The 16418-nt window shown below is 53.2% G+C and overlaps 5 protein-coding genes across 5 annotated transcripts; 1 reads left to right on the top strand and 4 right to left on the bottom strand.

The window, feature by feature from the left end:
* Positions 1–346: 346 nt before the first annotated feature.
* J4E88_002918 (uncharacterized protein) lies at positions 347–2171 on the top strand (the record flags this gene model as incomplete). The annotated part of the gene is made up of 2 exons (XM_049396574.1): positions 347–440; positions 1039–2171. The coding sequence occupies 2 exons, from the start codon at positions 347–349 to the stop codon at positions 2169–2171; spliced, it is 1227 nt and encodes a 408-aa protein (XP_049257922.1).
* A 1351-nt stretch (positions 2172–3522) lies between these two features.
* Positions 3523–4542, bottom strand: J4E88_002917 (uncharacterized protein; the record flags this gene model as incomplete). Its single annotated transcript, XM_049396573.1, has 1 exon — positions 3523–4542. One exon carries the CDS (start codon positions 4540–4542, stop codon positions 3523–3525), a length of 1020 nt encoding a protein of 339 aa, XP_049257921.1.
* A 1658-nt stretch (positions 4543–6200) lies between these two features.
* On the bottom strand, positions 6201–10448 carry J4E88_002916 (uncharacterized protein; the record flags this gene model as incomplete). The annotated part of the gene is made up of 4 exons (XM_049396572.1): positions 6201–6777; positions 6859–9963; positions 10017–10114; positions 10230–10448. The coding sequence occupies 4 exons, from the start codon at positions 10446–10448 to the stop codon at positions 6201–6203; spliced, it is 3999 nt and encodes a 1332-aa protein (XP_049257920.1).
* Positions 10449–12196: 1748 nt separating this feature from the next.
* Positions 12197–13758, bottom strand: J4E88_002915 (uncharacterized protein; the record flags this gene model as incomplete). The annotated part of the gene is made up of 4 exons (XM_049396571.1): positions 12197–12825; positions 12876–13389; positions 13444–13471; positions 13550–13758. 4 exons carry the CDS (start codon positions 13756–13758, stop codon positions 12197–12199), a joined length of 1380 nt encoding a protein of 459 aa, XP_049257919.1.
* A 1723-nt stretch (positions 13759–15481) lies between these two features.
* Positions 15482–16382, bottom strand: J4E88_002914 (uncharacterized protein; the record flags this gene model as incomplete). The annotated part of the gene is made up of 2 exons (XM_049396570.1): positions 15482–16150; positions 16209–16382. The coding sequence occupies 2 exons, from the start codon at positions 16380–16382 to the stop codon at positions 15482–15484; spliced, it is 843 nt and encodes a 280-aa protein (XP_049257918.1).
* Positions 16383–16418: the final 36 nt, after the last annotated feature.

Here is a 16418-nt window from a genome sequence, read left to right as displayed (position 1 = left end):
CGTTGACGACGTACAACCACTTCTATGCTACACTCGCTCTGATCCGGATACATGGTCTGTCCCATGTGCATTTTACGGCCTTCTGGATACTGGTATGGTCTGACGCGCGGGGTGATGGTGGGCTGCTCCTTCCCCTTCCTCGAAGCGAGTAAACAACAACCCAAACGCGGTAAGCTTCGCGTCTCGCACACTGGGATTTCAGATATGACGTAGCTCGCTCAATCCCTTCAGTTTGCTCGCGACCAGTACTGCCGCCGTCGAAACGCCGCGGCCGCTCTCAGAACCCTGCCGCCATCAGCATCCCTCTCTCCGCCATCAGAACCTCCTCCCCCACCCCGCCATCACAATGGCATTCGCAGGGAAACGCAACACGCAAGAGCTCAAGAAGCTGGAAAAGACTGATATCAAGATATCAGAGGCGAGACTCTTCAACGCATACAGTAAGTTCTGGCTGAGCGAAGTGCATGAGACATGTATACTAACTTCATACTACTGCAGCGACCACACAAAACGTGATTGAAGACGTAGAGGAGTTGTTGCCTCGCCTCTCCCCTCACCATCCAGAGATTGCCGAGTTGCTTCAGACGGCCAGGGCGGAGCCCGTGACACCCTTCACAATCCATGGGCATTGTGACGACAGCGAGACGAAGACTTGGCCGAAGACCGACCCTGCTGTGGATCGCTGGTTTCCGAATGCCATTGAGCAAGCTCCGTACATAGACGATCCGCCCTTCTGGTTAGACCAGCACGCAGCAAACCATGTGAAGCTGTATTAGGTCGCATGGCATGGCTGGCGAATAACGCAGACGGCGAACTATGTCGCATCACATTTTCGCTACCACGTCAATCGAGAAAAAACACTGGACAGCCTGGGGCCTACATCGACTTTGGGTCTCACACTTTGCACATTCTCATCTTGATGTAGTCTCCAGACCTGTTCGAATTTTTTCTTGCATGAGATGCTATGCTCCCACATCCAGAGCTAATGGAGAGGTATCGCGCATATGTCACCACATAGGCCCACATCGTTGTCTACAGCGAGAGTTGTGCTTGTCGTTGGTCGCTATCCACAAGCGTTATACGACCAGTACCTCGAGCTCAGCCACATCAACGCGACCGAGGTCAAACTCGGACACGGCATAGGACGGATAGCGTGGCTGGAACGTGATGTTCACGGCAAGCTAAGCCGCATCGTCCTCTACATCAACCACCCGGAGTGCTTCAAGAGGTATCGAGCCCACGTTACCACGAAGGTCCAACATCGGCAAGCCCTCCGAGAGCGCCTTGTGGACCTGACAATGGTCTACTTCAGGCGGCCGGTCTCTCTCCCCGCCTTTCTATCTACCACGCAGACATGGCACCAGCACTCGACTGGACAGCTCGTTCCGCTGCGCGTGTTCGCCGACTTCCTTGACGGTGATGGCGAGGAGACAGAGCTGAGGACAGCGCTGACGTGGCCACGACCTCCATCTGGCTTCGAGTGCCTCCGCGACTGGCTTCAAGGTCGGTCATTTACCGTTGCAGAGATCTCGAAGATCGCGCTCATCTACAAGGTGCACACCGTCGCCGGTGAGGACTGCCGGACATTCTTTCAGAGCGCCGAGATGATCGCGCGCTATAGGCCAAGCGCAGCCACGTTCGAGAAGGCGATGGAGCGTATGTGGGACAACACCGCGCTGATCGAAGAAGACGACGACGACGAAGAAGAGGGACCTACAAGGAAGAGGACCAAAGTGACCGGACTGAAGGCTGGGCTGTCAAAGGAAGGGTACGATCGCCAGACCTACAAAATGAACCAAGCAAAGATCGCCGCTGGTGACAAAATCGCCGCGGAGAAGTTCGATAAGAAGCGCAAGAGCATCACGCAAACCCACAAAACCACACAGGCGAAGGTTGCTGCCATGGATGGGAAGATACCATTCAACGATGCGCTTGACAAGAGCAAGATGTCGACTACGAAGAAGGCACCGAGCAAGTCCCTAGAGTCAGGGCGCCGGTCGAGAGCCCTCCGCGATCTGAAGATCGCACAAGGGGACCCTAAGGCTATCGAGAGCAAGAGAAAGCAGAGGGAGAATCAGGCCAAGTGGAGGCAGTCCCAGAGAGAAAAGGTCAAGGCCTTTGACTTGAAGCAGGCTGAGAATGAGAAGAAAGCGGAGGACGAGCAGAACTAGGAGAAGAACTGAAAGACATGTTAAGTCGCAGGATTTAGCAGATATATATATGCGCGCCTCTGATGAGTATGATAGAAATGAAGTTACCCTGGAGGTGTTCGCAGTGCTACACATTTGTAGGCTCTCAGCATAAAGGTCAATGTATACCTCAACCTAGACTATGTAATATAACCTGTCAAGACATGCTCCATTGTAGACGTCTAAGATAACATGAATTCCTATCTTCTTGTTGTCGCACTGCAGGTAACTCTGTTAGAATAGACCTACACGAAGCGGTTGGCTGTCGCGCAACACCGTGAACAAAAAGGGCTGGCGATCCGAGAAGAGCTCGTAGATGTCAATACTAAAGTATCTCGTTGCAAGTGCAGTTTGTACGCTCTCGATCAGACTTCATTCCAGTGCTGAAATAATACTAATCCTACTTGTGCTGAGCGTCAGAAGCACGTACAATCTGTGTTAGGGCGGAGGCCATGCTTCGCGCTTCGCAGCAAAGAAGAGCCAAACAAGAGAGCAGGTAGCACACCAACGAATACAGAAAAAGAGTAACAGAGTATGCAGTAATAAGCTTAGTGTATGCACCTTTCTGTGCAGCGCGAGTAGATGCCCAAAATATTAAAGACAGGCACGAGTGAAGTTTGCCAGAAAAGATAAAATGCCAAAAAGCTTCATGCGTCCTAACGCATTCTTTTCGCACTGCGCGTCGCAGTAAAAAAAAGATCTTATAGCTTCCGATACCGGGAATCTTGATTTTTGTTAGTATAAGGAGTCGAAGGGAGGTGTTGTGGAGGCTTACCGAACCCGGCTCTTCTCGGTGAAAGCGAGATATCCTAGCCGATGGACTATATCGGATGATGCGGTTGATAGGAAATGTCTGAGCAATTGCGTTTATATTTCTTTTTGCAACGATACGACTCTGTGCGGGCATCTTGCATGTGTGCAAGTGGGGCGGCTCGAAGCAAAAAGCTGCTAGTAGGTGGGGTAACGCTGATGTATATGACAGAGATATTCGAGTTCCGCTTGCTCTCTCAATCAGCACACATGATAGTCTGCTGCTTCGCTGCCACTACCATCAATGTAGCATCGAAAATGCCTAGTCAGCTAACAATAGAAGTTGGTAAGAGATCATCGGTCTTCATCAGCGCACTCGAATCACAGGCACCTGAAGTATTTGCACGCAAATAGAACAGTAGTCAAATGTGCAACACATATCATTCAGTCAAAGAAGCAATGAGCCAAAGCGACTCAAAGCAAGTAGGTACAAGAAGTGAAGAACACCAAGGCGTTACTTTCCATCATCCATCCTCCAGGATTTTCCTATCACAGATCCTCCAATTGTCATCGCACCACGAACTTAGACGCGGAAAGCGCGGGGGTGGCGGCGGACCTTCTGGCTGGAAGAGCCAGCCTTCTCCTCGAGCCAGGAGATGAAGGTGTCGAGGGTGAACTCCTTGTCGAGGCTGGCGCTGCCGGTCTGAGCTGGGGCCGAAGCAGAGGCAGCGGGAGTAGAGACAGCGGCGACAGCGGCCGAGCTGGTGGCAGCAGGAGCAGCAGAGGCAGAAGAGGCAGGGGCGGACGAGGCAGGAGCAGAGGCAGAAGGCTTGGGCGCGGAAGCGTTGTCAGAGCCGGAGCCGGAGCTGGCACCGTCGAACAGAGCGGGACCGGGCATCTCGTAGCTGGACATGTCACCGCCGTAGACGCTGACCTTGATACCAGGGTCGGTGGCAGTGTAGAGCTTGTTAGCCGGAGTACCCTTGGGGGTAGCGGTACCGGAGCCGGTGACCTCGATGTTGATGCACTTGGGGTAGTTCTGAGCACCGTTCTCCTGGGCAGCGGAGTGGAGAGCAATGATCTCGTGACGGAGAACGTATTGACCAGGGGCAATGCTGTCGGGGACGGTCACGGTCCAGGTGTTGTTGTTGGCGATGAGCTTGTCAGAAGCCCACTTGCCGTCCTCGAAGCCAGCAGCATCGATCTTGAAGAACTCAAGGTCGGTAGACTTGGCCTTGGTGGCATCGTCGACCTTGGCGAGGTAGTCGATGACGGGGCCGACGTGGGACTCGGGCCAGGTGGTCCACGAGATGTCGAGCTTGCCACCAGCGGCGACAGTAGCAACCTTTGCGCCAGCAGTGGCGTCCTTGTGGCAGGCAATCTTGGTGGCATCGTCGTACATGGAGGGGTCGACGAAACCGTTGTCGAGGCACTCGGGGCAGGACCACTCAATAACCTCGGGGGAGGGGGTCTGGTACTGGAAAGACGGGTCGTAGGCAGTGAAGTCCTTGCCGTCAACCTTGATGGCAGAAAGGTGACCGTGGGCGCTGACGGAGGCAGCAAAGGCGCCAAGGATGGCAGCGGCTTGAATTGCGGAAGGCATTGTAGTGTTGGGTGTTGGAAAGTCTGGTTTGGACGAAAGGGTTGGTGTTCAAAAAGATACTTCGAGATCAACGAAGATAGTAAAGAATGTGAGGCGCTTCAAGCGTGAAAAAGTGAACGAAGGTGAAGAGAGCGAATGTCGACTGACTGAATGACTGTGGTGGTGAGGAATCTCCACATGCTGGGCGCGAGGTACTCTTATACTCAGATACTGCCATGTCGGAAATGGCGCATCGCTGTGCATGTGTCAAATGAAAGGAGTGGAGCTGACAGAAAGGGAACCGCTTCCGTGTACAATGCTTCAGGGCTGTGGAGCTGGGGTGCTCGATGTTCGCAAGGTGGGCTTGTCACTTGTCATGGCGGTGCTTGTTTCATGGTGTGGCTTCTGACCCTGGCGGTAAACAGAGTATGCTGAGCAGTCCTCGGCCAGGTGTTCCTGATCGACGCAAGGAACATGTCAAAGCGAAACGCAAGAGGGGTTGAACATTGAACAGACGCCAGATACAGCTAGCACGTCATTGCACCGGTGTTTGGATGCAGTGGCTGTACATTCTCTGCAGCAGAATTCCCGTACACACATTATGCTCTTACAATAACTCTTCATTCTTTAGTTGTGATACCATGTTGTGTACTTGATGATGGTGCAAAGAGCTTGGGCGCCGAGAATCGACGACTCTTCCCGCCCGCTGCACACTAGAACCATCTCGACTCGCTTAAACTCAGCGCCTCAGAAACGACATCTACGCGTCACCAAATCTCCCACCACCCAGCGGCATAAACGCAACCACGGCAGACCGGCAGACCGCGCTCTACTCCTCACATTCATTAATCTGCAGCAAACCTAGGTATACACCCGTAGGTCCGATCGTAGCCTCAGCGCCTTTATCTCCGTATGGTCGCTTCCGACTTTCATCGTTTCATACCATGCCCCCCTGAAAGTGGGTCAACGACAGCGCGCGCCTCCACTACGCATGACAGTTCCAGGCGCTTGGTACCAACGTCTTGATTCATACGAACTACGGTGTGCACTCTGTATTTGCTCTTTCGAGCGAGACCAGGTACTGAGACTGGAACACTCCACCGAACCCTCCCACACACCCTTGGCAAATTGCGATGCTTTCGCGATGAACTTCACAACAGACGTTTGCTTCCATTGGCGCCTGAACGTCAGTACCTGTTTCTGCGCCTCAATCAATGCCGCCCGGAGAAACTCCACTGGTGTTTTATGTTGTCCGGGTGGGTCTCTGCTCTCTATGCGTTTCAATGTCGCTTCCATGCCACACGGGCCTTCATTTCGGGCCAAGAAACTTTAGCAGCCGGCAACCGAAAACAAGCAACGGCTAAAGCGACGGTACAGCTGGCCAAGGCTCGCTTCCTACCGGAGACCCGGTGTTCATCTGTCAAGGTGTGAAGGGTGTAACACGCCTATGCACAGCGTTTACTAAACACCATTTTTGCACACATCGCGATCCAAGAATAATACCGCTGAACAGATAAAAGTTGTCATTGTACTCCCGCCGCACGACAATGCTGCATTGAAAAGGAAACTGGCAGCCCATGCCATGACCCTATTGGAAACGCCGAAAGTCACCCTCTAGTCATACATGTCGTTACAATACACTAGTTCCACCGAACGCCCCATAAACCGTTCACATGCCGTTAAGACGAGTAGCGCCATGTCTCAGCCCCGTGGACGTTCGTCGTAGGCGGCAGAGGCGGCAGCACTGGCTTTTGATCCCTTGGTACAGCTACAAGACCGCCTTTACCGTCGTCACTGATGGGGCTAGGTGTTGGTCGTTGTGGCTCGCGTGGTGGCGGTCCTGGTGGGGTTTGAATTTGCGAAGCTTGCATGCTCCTAGGTAGGTCGTACGATAGACTGGAGCGGGGCCCCGAGGGAGGGTAGCGAGGTTGAGGTGCCTGTGGCGAGTACGCAGTCATGGATGGCGTCCCTGTGGGGCCTGTCGATGTAGCGAGCTGCTTAAGCATCTGTTCCCACTTTGGCGCCTCGGGAGTCTGCGTCGTCCTTGCCATTTCTCGTTGAAAAGCATCCTGAGACTGGAATTGTGCGGATGGCCTTGGTGCAGGTAGACCTGTCGGCGGCGGTGGTCCGTAGTATCCAGGAGAAGGCGCGGCTCCGTGTGACGCGATGGGCCTTGGTGCGATGGAAGTAGGTGTACCACTGCTTCTCGGCGTAGCCTGCTTTGGCATCCATTCAGGTGCGATTCCACCATCCAGACTATAGGGTGATATGTAAGTTTTTGTCCTCCGCAAATAACAATTTCTGAGGTAGGGATAATTCATGACGTAGGATAAATACTCAGTGGGGGATTGGGCAGCATAGATGACTTCAGAGGAGGGTGTGACGGCGTACATTGGAGGTTTGGGAGTCCCAGTAGGGTTGCTCAGCATGTTTGAGATCGACGCGCGACCGTGTGGTTGTGCCTGACTTTGATGGCTTGGTGGACCATAAGGTGAAGCAGCAATGTGTCCCGCGCCTGGTGAGTATGGTGAGGGTGGCAATTGACGAGGACTCTGAGAGTATGGGTATGGCGGTAGAGCGTTATTCTGTGCCGGTTGCGCATACTTGTCAATACCATTGAGCAGAGGCGTTGCCGACTGTGTTTTCCAGGACGCATTAGAGTAGCTCTGTGGCGGCACATATGGCTGATACTGCTGTTGCTGCTGCGAAGGGTGCGGTGACCGATGCGTGTGATAGCCTTGGTATGGCTGCTGCCCTTGTTGTCCTGTGGGTAAGCGATGATCATAGCTGACATTGGGTTGATGTGCTACTGGCGAATTGGGATTCTTGCGAGTATCAGGGTTGTAAACCGGCGACCTGTAAGACGACATCGTCAATTCCTTCGGCTTGTAATTGTACGGCCGACCATCTGGTGTTTGATATTGCATCGGTGTGCGCGGAGGTACTGCGATAGGTGCCGGTTTGATTGGATAAGAGGCTGGGTACGAAGTACGATGGAAGGCTGGTACTGGCGGGGGAGGAGGCTTGACGGTTTCGAGGAAGTTGCTCTTGGGGTTGTTCCTAGGCTTTGCAGGGTTCTCAGTGTACTGTGGCCTAGCCTCGGTTGAAGGCTTTCCAAGGTAGTACCAAAGCCGGTCCTCCTTGCTGAGATCGACTTTAGCCACTCTCCGAGTGACCTCAGGAGCAGTATACCATTCAGCCCACTTGTGCTCGGAGTTGGGGTCGTGGAAAGGATCGCCCATCTCAGGCACACCGTCGGTGCGGTTCGTGATGTCAAGGGATGCGTCGCTCTCCTTAAGATGCTCTGGAAGTGGCTTGGCATTTGCGGACGGCTTCAGTCGCTGCGATTCGTCCGGATGAAGTTTGAGTATGTACTTCCACTCGACTTCCACTCTATCACCGTCAGGCAATACATCTACCAGGACAGCCTGCTCGCCAGGTCGGTTTTCCACGACCTGTGCACCGTAGATCTGGTACATTTCGCCACCCACGTACTGGAACTGAATGACGTCCTTGGGTTTGAGAGTCTTGCCATAGGCCAAAACAAACTTGTCCTTTTCCAGTGCTTCCACATCGACAGTCTTGTTGTTGCGCTTCTTTGGCCGGTGAAAACGGCATCGGAAGTCGTAGCCATCGTAAAAGTATTCTGTGCCCTCTGCGTCGAAGGTAGGCATGGGACCAAGGTCAACCTGGACACCTGCAGCCACCGCGCAGGTAGCATGGAAGGCCCTAGTACACTTCTTTTGCGAACACTGGAAGACGGCGCCGCGCTTAGACCGACAGTAGTTGCACTTGAGCTCCAAGCGGTCCTTGCCGATGTTGGCCACGTTGCACACAGTTTCGACATCGCCCTTGTTGACGATGTAAGTCTCAGGCGTATAGTCCGCGCAGATGCGGTGAGCCTTCATGCCATTGTCGGTCGGTAGCAGATCGTCGTACTCCACATCATTAGGGCAGAGAATGCAGGGCATACCTCGACCTGGAATTCTGATACGGATGCGAATGCGCTTGAGCTTCTTTGGTTGAGACGTCTCCTTAGGATCCTCCTTGCCGCGCTTCCTCTTGTTGCCGGCTGGCTTACGGCCTGGCTTTCCTTTGGTTTTGCCAGCGACACTGGCTGGAGGACTGGGCAGACGATCAGCGCCGTCATCGTCGCCGTCATCGTCATCAGTCTCCTCATAGTACTCCGGTGTTGGCTCTCCTCGTAGCTTGCGCTCAATCTCGTTAACGTCAACCCAAACGCTGTCAGATTCGCAGAGACATTTCTTTGCGATCCGACCATAGCTCAACCAAGATTCGTTTGCGAAGTTGACCGATTCTGCGCAGTTGTAGCCAATGTTGTACCCGGAGTGGTAGCCATACGGATATGTGATGACGAATTCGCCCTCGTAGTGGACCAGACGGTTGACCTTGATGTTGAAGTCCCTTTCCAGTCGCTGAGGCGAGATTAGGTAGGTCTTATGGCGAAGGAATTGCGAGCAATGCTTTGCGTCGTTTGGCCAGATGGTCTTCATGGCAGCTTCGAAGCGGCGAGCATCTTCTTGCGATATGCTGTACCACTGCTTGGGGGCACCAAAGTGAATGTAGTTGATACTGTAAAGGTCCACATCCTCCAAGTGCCAGGCAAAAGTGGCTTTCCACATGCCCAGGTAGAGGTAGGCCGTATTGACACCAGGGACCTTGGTTCCAAGAACATCCAGAAGGTTGGGTAGCTTCGCGACGTTCCAGGAGGTGGTCGAGTCGTCAAACAGAGAACCCGGCATGTCGGCTCCATACATGGGCGAGCCATAGTTGATCGTCTTCCAATAGTTGTCCTCTAGCTCTTTGCATCGCTCGACGGTGTACTCATCAAGGCCATCCAGGTGGTAGTCGAAGTCCTCAAACGCAGCCTCGTCAATGTAATCGGCCACTGCGCCGCGGTTATTCAGACGCCGAGAAGAGACGGATTTCTTCTCGTCGGCTGTCTTGGCTTGCCGACCGCGTGCCCTAGCAGGTGGTGTGCCGCGCGCTTCCTTCTTGATCCTCCTTGCTGGTGTTTTCTTCCCCTCGTTTCCGGGTGATGTGGGTGTGGGAGGGACCTCGGGAGAGCTATCTTCGTCTTCATCGTCTTCGACTGGCTCCTTCTTCACCTGGCGCCTTCGAGAAGGGCGACCAGGTCCGCGCTTAGGTGCAGGCGAGGCATCGCGATTTGCAGGGGCGGCGCGCGACGAGCGGGTACGAGAGGGGGGTTCGGCAGCAGCCTTTCGGCGCTCGCCTCGCTTGGCTGGCGGCTGATGATGTGGCTCGTCCGTCACGGCTTTCCATTCCGGCAGATTGTACGATCGTTGTTTCTCAATGTTGGCTTGTGTGTAGATCCCGTGCTGTCCAGCGAACTCTTGCGTGATGGGGTTCTTGACTTTGATGCCCTTGACGGCTTCGGTAAGATCAGGGAGCGATTGGCGCCTGGCATGAGTTAAGTTGGGAGGTCATACAACAGGCGCATAATCGAGACTTACCATTCCGCTGGTGGAATAACCTTGACGATACCCGACTTCATTCCATGCTTGTCGATCTTGTCGATGAAGCGCTTGAAATTGCGAAATTGGTCCATTGTCTGTAGAGATGGTAGTTAGTATCTTGTGTAGTTTATTTCCACGCGTCATAGTCATAACATGCGCGCGCGTGCTCCTCGGCCTGGGTAGGAGGTTATCTGCATGGAGGCAACCTACTGGCTTGAACACGGGTATCTTTCCTCCCTCGAAGTAATGGTCTGGTTCGATGTCTTCGCCGTCGTCGCTGTCCAGCTCGGAGAGTTCGGACGACATCCTCTCGAATCGCTTGTCGTTGTCTTCGCTCGTGGGCGGCGTCAGAGCTGGCTTCGTTGTGGAGTCATCGTGTGTCGCGGGCGGCGCCTCAACGGAAGGCACGACATCTGGGGGCGCCTCCATGGTGAAGGTCGTAGTTGTCGAGTCGTGAATGTCTCAGAGGGGCTGTGGAGCTGCTGCCATGCGTCGCTTCTCCGCCGGGGCGGGCGCGCGTCGATGTATTAGTACCGCAACAATTTTGCAGCAAGCGCAGAGGGTGTGCGAAGCTTGCAGGGTCGTTGATAAGCGTTATCGCAAGTGCTGGGGGGCGTAGTCGCTGGATGATGCTGAGGGAGGTGCGAAGGCGAGAATGAGGAGGTTGCAGGTCGTGGGTCTGCGCTAGGCGTTAAGCGCAACAACCCCTGCCACTTATCGCCTGACGATGGGCAGTTTGCGACAACAGCACCGGTAAAGCGTCAGAAGAGCTGCATGTATTCTGATCCCTCAAGCGGTACACAAAGCCTGATCCACATAAAGGGATCGCGTGTGCTGTATGTTGTTGTCATTCTACTGCTCTGCGCAAAGCGCGCCAAGTGTTGTGCGCGGTGACTGGCATGCACGTCATCCAAGGCCACATCTACGGATCTCATCTTATCAGATCCCCATAGTTTCCATCTGTTCACCATGTGGTAGCCAACACACCACAGCAATGCCAGATGCACTCAACGAACTCACTTGGGCATTTTTATGGCTAGCTTGCAAGTTCAACTCTTCCGAGAGGCTGACTGTGCTTCTCTTCGACATCCAGTCTACAACAGAAAAGACACGATGCGTTTACAACTGGATCGGACGTGAAACGTGGTTCCTGAATCTGTGGGGTTAAGCTTTTCTGACTGGCGCCTGTCTCAACGGCTGCAGTGACCCGCTAGTTCGTGCATCACGCCGCCATGTGCAAGAATAGGGCCGCGCCTCACCAACAACACGATAAGCCAATACGGTTGACGTAGTTCGAGAAGAGATGTCTTGTATACTCATCCTGTTTCTGGGCCTATATACTGCACAGTTGCCGTGCAATTTGTCACTGTTGTTTGACTTTACCATGCCGTGCAGGTTGTTGGCAGCTCACTGCGACAGTAAAGTCCGGATGCCTTCACAACGCTTTTGGTATTCGATCTACTCGAAACTATGCTGAGTTTACTATGCGATCGGCTGTTGTCTGCATGGAGGAGCTGATGGGGGCTGCCATCAGGTCCCGAAGACTTCTGTGTATATGCTCTGAAGGGAAAGCAACAAGCTAGATACTAGGAGGAAAATCATCCCCCAATGCATGAATCTGATGATGAGAGCTATAAGATGATGTTTGGTCTTTTGTACGCGATGTGCATCATATCGTGCGAGCGCTGCAACTCCACACCGGCACTTCGTACTACCCAACACTCGCCAATCGGAGAACATGACGAGCCAGCACGCCCCCCATGGAAAATCTCCGGATCGACGGCCGCTACTACCAGGGGTGCACGCTCAGTCATCGTCATCAAGTACCCTATCCTAGTTCAGATCCAACAAACAACCTTCAGCTACATGACCACAAACATAAATCACTGGACTGACAAAGAACAATGGATGTCACTTGAAGCAAGAAATCATATTGTACAGGCCATTCGTTAAGCGCCAGATCATAACCCAGAATATAGTACAGCCGTCCCATACCCGAGAAAATGTTGATCCTATGCACCGATGCTATGCTACTAAACACAATGGGCTGTACGTTTGTCTTCCCAGCTCTTTCGTTATTTCATCTGCTCAGATGCTCCAAACAAGGTATCAAAGCTGCTCACGCAACTAGTCTTCCCCAAATGTGCGAGTCGTTTTGCAGGAATAGTTCATCCACTTTACGAGGATTCTCCACGAGGAGCGCCGCGGAAACCGCCACGCCCACCCCTGAACTCTCCACGGCCGCCACGTCCACGACCGCGGAACTCGCCCCTAGGACCGCCTCGGCCCCTGCCACGGTATCCGCCACGCTCACCACCTGGGTGGCCGCCACGTCCCCGGCCGCCACGGTTGTGGTGAACCTCAGAGAAGCCATCGTTACCGGATGTAGGTGCGGCAGGTGCGGCGCTCGGCTCGGGAGTATCGTCGGCCCAGCTCTGGGTGCTGGTTACGGCGGCAGCGACGTGTGGTGTCTCGGTCTCGGCAGGGTCTCGCGGTACCATCTCGAAGGACTCAGTCAATGGGTCATCGGCGCCGGTAGGTTGTTTGTCCCATTGCGCCTCTGCAGCAGCATTTGCTGACTCCATTCCAATGCCAGAAGCCGCCGGTGCAGCTGATGCGGTCTCGGTGGTTTCAGTAACAGGCTTCGCGCCAGCGTCGATCTCAGTAAGACCAGCGTTGGTGATGGTTGGGTCGGAGCCAGCCTGTGCCTCCGGAGGAGCTGCTTGAGACTGCGCGACGTCGTCAACCCAAGCTTCTTCGGCGGCGAATGGGGCTTCGTCGAGTGCTGCCTGCTTGACCTGGGAATCTATACAAAGTCAGTCTGAGACGGCGCACTTCATACACTTCTGAGCTTACAGGTGACGCTGAGTACCACTCCCTCGGTGGATGGTACTCCCTCTTCCGCGCCCTCGATCAGCTTCTCTGCAGCCATGACAGCGCCGGCGTCTCCTCCATAGACCTGGAGCAGAGCGCCCTCGAAAGCCTTAGTCAGGTCAGAGTCGTCATCCTCAAGCTGACGACGAGCAGCTGCGGCCCTCAAGAAGCGAGATAGTGTCAACAACTTCTCCTTGACAATCTTCTGCTGCTCCAACGCTGCCTCGGCCTTGATCGTTCCCCTCAATGTCTCCAGCTCCGACGAGTGTGACTTGGACAGGACCTCCTTCTCCTTTGCGAACTTGGCCTCAAGCTCATCGCCGTACTTCTTGTAGTTGGTGTATTGTTCCTCGTACTGCGCAAGCTGAGCTTGGAGACCGGGTTTCCTCTCGGCTTGAGCTTTCTGGTCGGCATTGATCTTCTTGGAAGCGAGGAGGTCGTCGAGAGAAACGCCGGGATTCGCTGCGATTATGGAGTCGACCTTTTGGGTTGCGCTCTGGAAATGCCATGTAAGCAAGGGCTCGAGGGGTGAGGGACACTGTTAGCTTACCAGTTTCTTGTTGATGTTGCGGATGTTCCTGCACAGACGCGTCTTAGTAAGTGAGTCCTGTCAATTGTGCATGCGGTCCCTGAACCACGATGCGATTGCGACTTACTTCTGAACCTCGCGGAGGTACGAGTTGTCGCTGTCGGTTCCATTGGCCTTGCCGGCGGGGTTGGAGCCACCTGCGCCAGCCTCGGATGACGTCTTCTCAGGCGCAGCGGGCACTGCGGTAGCTCCCTCTTGCTTGCCCTTCTTCTTGCGGGCGCTCTTCGACTCTCCTGTGACCAGGTTCTGCAGCTTGTTGACTACTTCCGAGGCCATTGTTGTGATTTGTTTTGGTTGCGTTGATGATTCAGATGAATTCTACACGTAAGTCGCGTCTCTGAAATGGGAGATGTATTTGCGTTCTTTTGTTGTGCTGTTTCAAAGTTGATGGTTCGGGTACATGGTCGCCTGCCCTCAACGTAACTTCGAAATTAGCGTGGGCACTAGCGTCTCGTGGCCATGACGCACCCCTCACCTGTCAGTACCACGCAAATCTCATCTAGGTGAGGTTGACAGAACACAGCTTTGGTACCGTTACCTGGAGCTCTCAAGTTACGTTTCTGATATCTCTCTTCGTTTTGTTTCCATGGACACATTATGAAAGCCACTGCTTGCTGTAGACAAGCCGACATCGCAACTTCACACAGGGAGATTCTAGGTCACTAACGTCTTCCACAGGTCTTCAAATCCCGAAGCTTACTATCAGATAGCTGGATCACTTCCGAAATCCGCGGGATAAATGCGACTTCTTCTGTAGATCATAGTAAGGGAGCATGCTTATGATGACAGCCGTCAGCTCTGTATAATAGTACTTGTGAGGTTGAGCAGTACGCGGCTCATTGGAACTATTATCAATCATAGATGAGCAGTGAAGCTGTTCCGTGTTCAGTACACTCGTGGTTCTCAATAAAATCCCATCCTACCTAGGTAGCAACTAAAGTACGCCCCAATCATGTGCTGCTACGGCTGATACGTGAAGCAATATAATAAAAACTTACAGGACACATCACGTTACTATCTTTTACTAGGTAAAACAGCAACCAGTTGCTAGCTAAGAACATCTGCCACCAGCTACCTAGTCCGCCTCAACTTCAACCCGGGCCTCGCCCACACCTCCAGTGAACCACCAAATCATGACCTCAACCCCACCACGATCTCCACTTCCGACAAAAGTAAAGTTCTTCAGGGATCTCGACATCATAGAAGCCTGCGATATCTGTCATGAAGCATTCAATGAAGAGCACAAAGCCACACGCACGCAATGTCAGCACATCTTCGGTCTTACCTGTCTCAAAAAGTGGATCGACACAAACGTTTCGCATTCAAATACGTGCCCTAAATGTCGACGCACCCTGTTCTTGGAATCATCCCTGCCAGTCTTCCACCCAGGATCGCGCCCAGACGTGCCACATCATTTTACGCTCGACATGTTCATAGACACATTATGGTCGCAAGCTATCGTACACTTCATGTGGAACGCTATGAGTAAGCTAATTCACAAAGCTGTTATCTACGATGCAGAAATCGATGCCCAGATTCACAAGGTTGGTTGGTATGCTGTGCATGACACTTTCAGTGTCTTCCACATAGGACCTTATCATCTGAATCGCCTACGGGAACTCGCCAAGGAGATGATCAAGGAACAGGTAGAGACAGCACCTGCTGAGCCTGTGCAGCCAGCGGATGGTAGGCCGCGGTATGGCTTAATTCGCGAGATATGGTTGCTGCGCGTGGCAGAGATACTGGGGTGGCAATTGGTGGAACACGTTCCTGGTACGCCTGCATGGTATGAATTGGAGCTGCCTGACCAGTCTAGATGGAGGTGGAAGGTGTTGGGAGCTTTAGATGAGGCTGAGTAAGTTCGCAGTCGCACGGTACGTTTGTCTGTTGGACCTTAATCGCGATCTTTATGCTTTGATCAAACTAGAGGTCTGTAATATTCTTGAATTTATGCCCATGAGCCCCTGTATTGAACAGTCGTTTACCCTGTCTTCTCCACTTACTCAAACTTCATCTTATTGACGATACTTCCAATTCCCTCCACATACACCTCAACCTCATCACCGTCTTTCAAGAAACCCTTCGGATCCATGAACAGACCAACACCACTTGGTGTACCTGTTAGAATCACCGTACCAGCTCTTAGCGTAGTCCCGCGACTCAGATGCTCCAGAATCTGGCCTACACTGAAAATCATATCATCCGTCCCGGTTTCCTGCCTCTTCTCGCCATTGACCTTGGTCCAGTACCTTAGCTTATGAGGATCGGGGATTAAGCTAGGTGACACGATACACGGGCCTACGGGAGCGAACTTGTCAAATGACTTCGCGTAGCCGAATTGGCCGCCTGATACCCCAGCGGGAAGTTGATAGTTTCGGGCGGAGACGTCGTTGGAGATGGTGTATCCAAGGAGGTAGTTGGCGTAGTCTTTAGCAGCAATGTTCTTGCAATCCTTTGAAATGACCAGGGTGAGTTCGCCTTCGTAGTCGAGTTGCGATTGGCAGTCCGGGTGAATGGGAATGGTTTCTAAGGGACCTGTGAGGGCATCGCTGGGTTTGGTGAAGATGGCTGGGTTGGAGGGGATAGCGAGGTTGCACTCTTCGGCATGGCGCCGGTAGTTGAGGCCAACGCAGAGGATTATGTTTGTTGTTGGGACGGGACTGAGGAGCTATGAGATGTTAGTTCCCCCCTAGTGCTTCAATATCGTCTGTATATTGATTGCATACCTTTCCCACAGTCGCTTTCTCCCCCGTCTTCTTGAATCCACTCTTGATGTCCCCAGACAACACTTCTACACTGCTTCCTTCAATCTCCCTGGTGGGCACCTCCTTCTCTAAATTCCCATATACCGTCTTTCCCTCCTTGTCCTCAAACCGAATCAGTCGCTCAAATGCCGACATCGCTCTTACTGTTGTGCTGAAGTACTTTACTTGTGG

This window comes from Alternaria novae-zelandiae (assembly GCF_023758075.1).
Source record: "Alternaria novae-zelandiae strain BMP 2774 chromosome Unknown scaffold_4, whole genome shotgun sequence".
Taxonomy (NCBI): domain Eukaryota; kingdom Fungi; phylum Ascomycota; class Dothideomycetes; order Pleosporales; family Pleosporaceae; genus Alternaria; species Alternaria novae-zelandiae.
The sequence above is the reverse complement of the archived record's forward strand: the minus strand, read 5'-3'. Positions and strand labels throughout refer to the sequence as shown.